The sequence below is a fragment of the Egretta garzetta genome, unplaced genomic scaffold (assembly GCF_000687185.1).
Source record: "Egretta garzetta isolate BGI_Z169 unplaced genomic scaffold, ASM68718v1 scaffold172, whole genome shotgun sequence".
Classification (NCBI taxonomy): domain Eukaryota; kingdom Metazoa; phylum Chordata; class Aves; order Pelecaniformes; family Ardeidae; genus Egretta; species Egretta garzetta.
The window spans coordinates 3,962,218-3,970,787 of NW_009258951.1; the positions used below are offsets into that span (position 1 = coordinate 3,962,218).

Genomic DNA, 8,570 nt, shown 5'->3' on the forward strand with positions numbered 1-8,570 from the left:
CCTGCGTGGCCTGCTAAACAGCTGTCAGAAGTGGTGGATTTCAGTTGTTACCAACCTCAGCTGAATTTGAATCAACAGATTGGAAATGCAAGCTGTTCTGTCTCATCGCCAAGGCTCTGTCTGCTGAACGTTAGAGGAAGAAGCAGAAGCAGCCTTGGCTGCCTGGGTGGCTTAATCTGGATTCCCTGGATGAGTTTGCCTATGCTCCTGTGGTTACACCAACCAGGCTCAGGTGGGGAGAAAGCAAATGCAATTCTGCCCAGAGTTCCCACAGAGGTGATCTGGAACAGCTGAAGTAAAGGGTTTGGATTTTGTTTTATTGGAAAAAGGAGAAAATGTTCATAAAATAAGTCGCAGTAGTTCTGTCTGTTTAGCCTGGGCTCTGGCTCGTGTTGGCATATGTAAAATTGAATAGCTGAAGCGGTTAGCATGTCCTGGCCATCTGGTCTGCCCTTCTGAGAGAAGCTGCCACTGCTGCTGCAGAGATGACTTGAAAACTGGATATTTTGTTGTTGTTGGGTTTTTTTTGGTTTTTTTTTTCCCCAAGTTCCTTAAAGCTGAGCATTGTGGAGAGGTTATGAACAAACAGGACCCATTTTCTTGGCTCTTCTTAAGCTTGCTTTCTGCTACGGTGTCTCTGGTGCTTCTTGGGCATACATCATGACTGCTTTTCTGCTTTTGTTTTGATTTTGATGCTTGTGTGGATGTGGTCAGGCAGATAATTTGTTGTCAGCCTCTAAGACAATTCCTTTTACTCTTGTAGCGTTTTCTAGGTCTTGTGTGGCTGGCAGCTCCTGTTGTCTTACCTTGCTTCCTCTCTGAATAATTGCTGCTCCCAGCTGGCTTGAACGAAGAAGAGGTGCAACTCAAACACTGTGGGCTGCGGTGGGCCTACAGTTGCCTGGAACTCAAATATGGGTTTGGAAGCAATTAGCACTCTCTAAGAACAACTACTCAAATTATATTTCTGTTACGGTATTTGCCAAGGTCCTTATCAGGTTCTTGCATGATACATTTTGTACGGATAGTCAAGCCTTGTTCCTATCCCCTTGTGCCCACAGAGTTTAAACAGCATGTAATGGGGTTTGACATTGTGGGAGGGAAGAAATGGGAAGCTCTGCATTCCTCTGAGCATCAGGTTAGCTATTTTATCGAGCTGCCTTTGCAGAGAGAACAGAAGGTTTCTGAGCCAGGCCATTGCTGCAGTGACAGCAGATGTGCTGTAGGTGTGGCATTAAGATGTGACCATACAAACAGTGTGTTCACATTTCTAATTGCCTTATGTTAGGTAAATCCCTGCTTCTTGTCTGACGAACTCCCCAAAACCTTTGGCTCCTGCTGCTGTTATGGTCTGCATCTGAAGATGCTGTGGAGAATCACTGTGTTACCTTTTCTGAAATACCCCGCACCTAAGGTAAAAGCCTCTCCTCTTATTGCCTTTATCGTGAATGGTCCTGGCTAGCAACAGAAAGGGTTGCTACCCTTTAGCGAAGGTGCTAAGGACGTGACAGACCCCACCAAGGAAACAGTAGCGAGGTGGTAATTGTCCTTGCAGTAGCCTTTTGAAGCACACTCACAGCATTTTAAAAATTTGTTACCTAATTAATGGCTGGAGATGACTGCTTACCTCTGCTCTGGTGTCTTCCTTGGTTATTCGCTGTCATTTTTATTTACAGGCCTCTATAAAACTAGAAGCAGCAGATGTGCCTTTTGGAAAGGGCGCTTTTCAGCTTTATTAGTCACAGCTGGCCCAGGATATGATGACCACTTGCCTCTCGGTCCTTCATAAAAATACCTCCTGTGTTCTTCACCCAAATTGGTTCTCACTACAGTTTGCCCTCACTCTGGGGGAATTGTAATTATACTTTTTTTTTTGTCATGCAGGTGAGTTTTATGGCTCTTCTCCAAGTCTCATACTCAGTGAAGCAGAACCAATCTGCAGCACTATGAGAGGGCAGCAGGGATGTGGTTCCTCAGCCGGGGCAAGTCTTGCTGGGGCGTCTGTCCCCTCTGCGTGCATGGCAGGCCTGGTGAGAGGACCTGCCTTGGCAGCCTCAGCTCCCAGGCGAGCCTGGCTCTGTTAGTTTGACCAGAAAGAAAGCAAAGGAGGAGGTTGATGAAGCTGTAGAGGCTGACCAGTGGCCTCTGGATCTTGTAAAGCAAACTCCAGCGCTGTAGGAGTTGGCAGTCAGGTACCCAGTACACATGAATGAAGAGGTAAATGCTGTGGGTGATGTGAAATGGCAGTAAACGGACAGCAAAAAGCCCACAGATGAGGAGAATGGTTCAAATCAACTTGGCTCGGGTGGCACTACCAGTGGGGTTGGCATCTCCAGTTGTGCTGGGGGAGGCTTCTGATCATCAGACAACAGCAGACTAAAATGATGAGGAAAGAGGAAGCCAGATGTGGTTAGAGCCATGCCATAGGGGTCGTAGCTGCTGAGGTTCTGATTGTGCCAGTGTGAGCGTAGACCAAGGTGGGCGGGAGCTGCAGGAACACAAGCACCCAGGATGTAGCTGTGCTGGCAGCAGCCGGGCGCTGGTCCGATAGGGTAGGGAGCAGATGGGGCAGCAAACACCTAGAAAGCAGTGGATGCTGATGCAAGTCAGCAGGAGGATGCTGCTGTACAGGTTGGTGTAAAACAAGAAACGTACCGGTCTGCAGAGCAGCTCTCCAAAAGGTCATGTGTCCTGCAGGGTGTCGCTGATGATCAGCAAGGGCAAAGAGGAGACATAGAGCAGGTCCACCACAGCCAGGTTCACCAGGTAGACGGTGGTGCAGGTCCAGTCTTTGGCACAGCTTGGCTCCAGTGAGGAGCAGCCCCAGCACAAAGAAAGAACTGTAAGTAAAGGACAAGATGTATTTATAGCTTTCCATGAGAGGGCACAGAGCCTTCCCAGAGGAGCCGTTCTCCATTTCCTTCAGGCCCCCTGTTGCTAGGTGCAGCTTTAGGCACCATGCACTGCTTTTCTGTTGCTTTAAAGCTCTCCCTGCCAGAAATAGAAACACAAACACCCGACAGTCGTTTGTCACTCTTGGCCCTTGCCTCTTGCCACCTCAAACAAATCTGTAAAACCCTAATTAAAGCATGCACAATCCTCAGAAGAGACAAAACTGCAATGGAATTGGTGCATCACTGTTGCCACTTGAATTCAACCAACGCAGCGACTGCTGCAAATGCTGGGGCACCATCACTGTATCACAAGGGCAGTTGAATGAAGTTTATTGCAAATGCAGGCTCTGCCATGTGCTGAAATTTCTCTGAGCTTTGGTTACTTTAGGGGGGCAGTTGAGGGAAGGGCTCAAGCAAGCACGCATTTTGCAAGAGGCAGTGCCTGGGACTGCTGCTCGTTTGGCACTGCATGCAGGTTGGTTGAGAAGAGGTGAATTTACAGCTTGCCCATAGCAGCAACAAGAAAGCAAACTTGATGGATAGCTGCTTGCCGGGGCAGAGGCAGAGCCAGGCTGGGCAGGCTGCAGAGGGGTTTGCTCAAAATGTGTGCTCGTTGCAGTCTGAGAAAATATGGATGTCATTTCCCTTTTCCCAAAGGAGTGGGGAAGAGATGTTTTTCTGCTTTCTGGTGTCCCCTTAGTCCCTTTTAGAAAATATTAGTGTAATTTGTATAGACTAAATTTTTTTTAAAGTTTGTACCCAATACACCTCCCAAATCTCCCAGAAGAGCAAGGGAACCAGCAGGGGTTAATTAACAGGCATCCCATTCTAAAGAGGGCAAGGATCAAACCAAACTGAGAAATGACTGAATGTCTGTTTGTTCTTAATTTAGAGGAAAGCTTGGTAACTTCTGTGTGTGGTCACCTGAGCCAGAACTGTTGAAGAGTTTTCTCCTGGCAGGAACGACGATGTGTGTGTTCTGGTAAGCCTCTTTGATTTTATCTACCTGGGGTGCTTGTTTTACACGCTTATGTCAGACCCTGTTTGGATTCGTCTTCTGTTTTAAATCAACATGACCCCTTTGGGGCATCTCTGTCTCATCTGTGGGCTCTTGGGTCATTACATCACTCTTGAGACCCTCCCTTGCCACGCGTCCCACCTTGCCATGGAGGGTCCTGGCTGGCTCCTCTCTGCCTGGTCGTTGTCCTTACTGCAAAATCCCTCCAGGGATGCACTGGCCCCAGAGCACAGAAAAGGGTTTTAGCCCTCACTAGGTAGTGATGTAAATAACTTAAATATCTTAAAATCAGTAACTTACTGCTTGGCTTTTGAATCATTGTACTAATTTCTTCATAATCTGCTTTATGTTATTGGAGCAGCAAACTTTCACTTGGGTATCTTTTAATATTTTGACCCTTTGAAAAACTGTTTTGTGCAATAAGGATACCACGTCCATGGTATTAACTGGGAGCCAGTGCCCAGGGGTGCTGGGCCTGCTCACCCTCCGAAGGTAGGGGAGATAGATCTGGACTGGTGGATGAGATCAGGAGGGAAGTGGTGAGAAGTGAGGTTTATCCCAATGAATGCTCCTGTTCTCTGGGTTGTCTGTCACTAGAGGTCAGCACTGCAATGTTAATATACAATAAATGTTTTCTGTATTAGGACAAAAAGTCTTTGAGGCTGCGACTGCTGTCATTCATTTCTGTCACTTATTTACATGACTTTGGAGGTTGGTTTCCAAAGACGAATATCAATACCAACAGCATTACGCAGGAAGTGAATCACAGAATGGTTGAGGTTGGAAGGGACCTCTGGAGATTACCTGGATCTGCTTGAGCAGTCATGAATGTATCTCACTTTCTGAGATACTGGCCCAATCTGTATCCCCTGCCGGCTGCCTGAGGCCACTGTGGTTTGCTGCTCAGACTCTGCTACAGTTACCTTCAGTCCAATTTTTGGAAAAAGTGCCCGTTCCCCACAGCTCTGTTGTATAATCTAGCGGAGATGCTGGTTAACTCTGATCCAGCCCAGGGCAGAACCAACTGAACCTGCTGCCATCCCACCTTAATATGAATGCAGCGATGGCTGCAGTTGTTGTGTTGTCTCTTTGGTGGACGTGGGGCAAACCGTGGCCCCTGGTTCACACAACGGGGTGGGTGGCACTGCAGCCCCCTCTCTGAACCAGAGCTGTTGACTAGCAGTGTTGGCATCCTTGTCAAAAATCACTTTGGCCCCCATTGGGTGTGTGTGTTGAACCCTGAAGCTGCACAAAATGATATAGGTTTCAATTCTAGCTGGAGTGATCACTGCTCTGCCATCCATTATATATATGGAACAGTTATTTAAAACAACTGTCTCTCAAAAAAAAAAAATCCAACCCTCTGATCAACAGATGGAAAAGGAAGGAGTGGTCAAAACAGCCCTCAAATTTTGTGGTCTAAGATCTAAATTGTGTCCTCTGTAGAGAAGTGTTATGTGTGCTCAGTGGTTTCTTAGATAGTTGCATGCATGTTCAGGCACAGAGAGTGCTGCTGACCCCTTTCATGATCGGGCCTTGGTCCGGTCACAAAACCCTCTTGTTTTCTGTAATTTCACTTCTATCAAGAGCTCATTCTGTTTATACGGTCTTGGTGGGCAGTTTCTGCTGTGTGCAGTCTTGGTCCAACCAGGTAGTTACGTCCCCAAAACCCCTCAAATTAAATTTGTTTCGAAGCTGGGTAAATTCTTGGTCTTCTCCATGTTCTTGGGACTGATTCAGTCCATGTTGCCTAGGCTGTTGGCCGGGGAATAATTCATATTAGAGACGGGCGTGTTATTCGGTGTGTTACTGAGTGGGTTTGGGGTGCGTGTTGTGGGGCAGCTTTGATCCGGCTGGAAAGGTGCCACTGGAGAGGTTTCAGCTGGGTCGTGTAGCTAGACCTGATCTTTGGAGGAAAACCTGCGTATCTATCTTAAGGTATCTGTGGATTTAAGCTGAAATCCCTGTTCTGCAAGCAAAAAGTGGGGCCTTCCAGCAAACAGAAGGAAGGAAATAGTTCCTGTTCTGTTCCCTCTGAACAAGCAAATTCTACTCTTCCTGGCATTTTTATATAGCATATGTGGATCCGTAAGCATCAGGCTGTTCCTCAAATTATTAAAATCTATGTTGCTTATCTTAATTAATTGACTTGTTTACATGTTTACAAAGCTCTGTCTGCAGATATAAAACAGCTGTTAATGTCAGTAATCGAGAAATAGTGGAGTTGGCATCCTGCATTTCTCTTGTCAGCTGAAATGATGATTGAACATAACCGGCCACTTCAAATTAAGGCAAGTGAAGTAACTGCCTTATAGCAGCTGGGGTGAAATGGCTCACTTACGGCTGTAGCAAATTGATGAAAAAAATCTCATAGGTCACTTAAATACTCAGGTGAAATTGGTTAATCTACTTAATACTAAAGACTTAAAGACTTCTTAAAATTCTACATTCACAGAGCCAGTGAATGTCTTACGGGTGATCGTTACATTTTTATGTAGATTATTTTATATTTTTAGACACATATATTTTTGGGGTTATCTTACAATGTAGCAGTGGGAACAAATCAGCTTAGATCCATTGGTCAAGATGAGATCAGTTGGGGAATTGTCTCTTAAATGCTTCCACAGCGTTGCCCGCTGGCCTGTTCCATGCTGGATGGTTTTCCGTGGCTGTTGGGCAATCTCTTACAGTCAGTATTTCTGAGTAAGTCAAACCTGCTAACCTGAGTTTAAAAAACATTTTGTTTGGCTTCGCCATCGCTTTAATGCAAGCCGGCTGGCTCATGGTGACTCCTGTTTGCCCTTCTGCAATTCAGACCTACCTTGAATATGAGGTTAAGAGTAAAACCTCACTTGTGACGCTTAGGTTATCAGAAATCATGTTGCTTATAAAAATGGCTCCCAAAAGCCAATTTTTCCAGTCTTTGTATATAAAATTCACTTAAAATAGTTTTTAGTGAGAGTAGGGGTGATACCCCAATGTATGAAATATGTCAGAGATGATTGATATGCATATGAGAGGCTGAGTGGAAATTGAAGGAAAGATACGGCATTGCCGGGCTTCATTTAAATACAAGAGCTATGCATTTAGATTGATTTATTTTTACGCCAATAGGTTCTGACATAAATATAGCGATATATAATGTATTGACTATAATGTCAACATTATTTTAAAGCTGACTCAAGGAAAAATATCTCATTGTTAGTGCTGAAATATAATGCTTTGTTCTGCTGAAGGGGAAAGCCTGTGATCAAATAACCTTTTTCTTAAGACCCTTTGTAATGGCTCTTAAAATGAGTGAGTAACAACAGAGGTGACTTGTCTTGGGGCACTCCGTGTCCTGAAATTGTTTTGGGACTTCCAGGGCAGTAGCATACTGAATAGGAGAAGCATGTCCCATGCCGCTGAGGCTGTGGCTGTGCTCAGACAGCCCAGCCCCACAGCTGATGCCTTTGCCCTCTGTTTTGAAGTATCCTAAACTTGCATCCACACTACACATTAGGTTGGCTATGAGGTTGACCATTAATTTTTAATGCTAATCACAGTTTTATACTGTGCACTGTGCATGTTGTACCATGTTAAACTAATGGATTGCAAGTCTGCTGGCAATGAGCTATCACCATCAGCCCATGCTAAGATGTCAAATGACCTTATTTGAATTTTGCTGTGAGGTCTTTAATTTTTTTTGACTTGATTTGGAGCTAACCTTGCTAGAGGTGGAGGAACTACTAGATGTTTTGGGGTGAAAGGATAGCAATTCATTGAATGAACAGTCTAGTGCAAATGAGATTCACCCTTTTTCTTTACAGCCTCTGCTCTTTACCTTCTGTTCCGAATTTTTCAGGTAAAATCTCTGGATATTCAATGATGTAACATGACCATCAGGACCAGGTTAATTGGTGTTGGCTGTAGCCATTGGAAGTCAGTGGAAACCGCAGGCTTATCATGGGTCTACCTTTCTCAGTCCATGTTCCTGTTGGTCAGAAGGAGGAATCTTCCAGCTCACTTCTGAGTTAGATCCACTTCTTCCATATTCTTCTGTATTTGCTTTATTTTCTTTGTTTAGAACAAACACAAAACAAAACAAAAACCAAATAAAAAAAAAAACCCTGAAAAGTGTCTTTTCCATTAAAAGCACTTTGCAGAGCTCAGTTGATTGATGCCTTTGCATTTTCTCACTGTAGGAATGACAGCTTGGCTGTGCAAATAGTGGCGATGCTGGCACAAGGGTGGCTGCTGCGCGCTGGACTTGTGGTGTGGTCCTGCCCATGAACTGGCCCATGAATGGCAGAGAGAGATTGGGTTAACTGAAGCCTTTTCTTCTCTTGAGCATTTTGTTTCTTAGATTGCATTTAGTCTGCTGAAATTATGCCAGACTGTATCAGTTTGCAAATTTTACCAGCTTTCATCCCTTTTTATCCTTAACATCTTTCTAGTAACTTATTCGGAGTGTGTATAATGTGTGAAAGTGGTTGTGGCTCATTGCTCCATGTTGGAACTAAGAGGCAAGGCACTGTCTGCAGTTCTGCTTGGAGCCTGCTGTTGATGTTCCACTTCAGAAAAGCCCCTTAGACTGGTAACGCTGAGTTTCTTGACTTAGGTGGCCTCCAGGTGCAGATGTGCTGAGCACCTGCAGCTCCAGGGGCAGACAGTAAAAG

General features: G+C 45.1%; 1 protein-coding gene across 2 annotated transcripts in view; it reads left to right on the top strand.

The window, feature by feature from the left end:
- MFSD1 (major facilitator superfamily domain containing 1) overlaps positions 1-1,820 on the top strand; it is a 33,892-nt gene extending 32,072 nt beyond the window's left edge. The window contains exons 18-19 of one of the 2 annotated variants that reach the window (XM_035889950.1): positions 1,289-1,414; positions 1,677-1,805. In XM_035889950.1, the coding sequence (XP_035745843.1) occupies positions 1,289-1,414; positions 1,677-1,739 (189 nt within the window). In that variant the 3' untranslated portion in view covers positions 1,740-1,805. Of the gene's footprint in view, positions 1-1,288; positions 1,415-1,676 lie in introns of both variants that reach the window. The other variant, XM_035889953.1, reaches the window with a different exon arrangement.
- Positions 1,821-8,570: the final 6,750 nt, after the last annotated feature.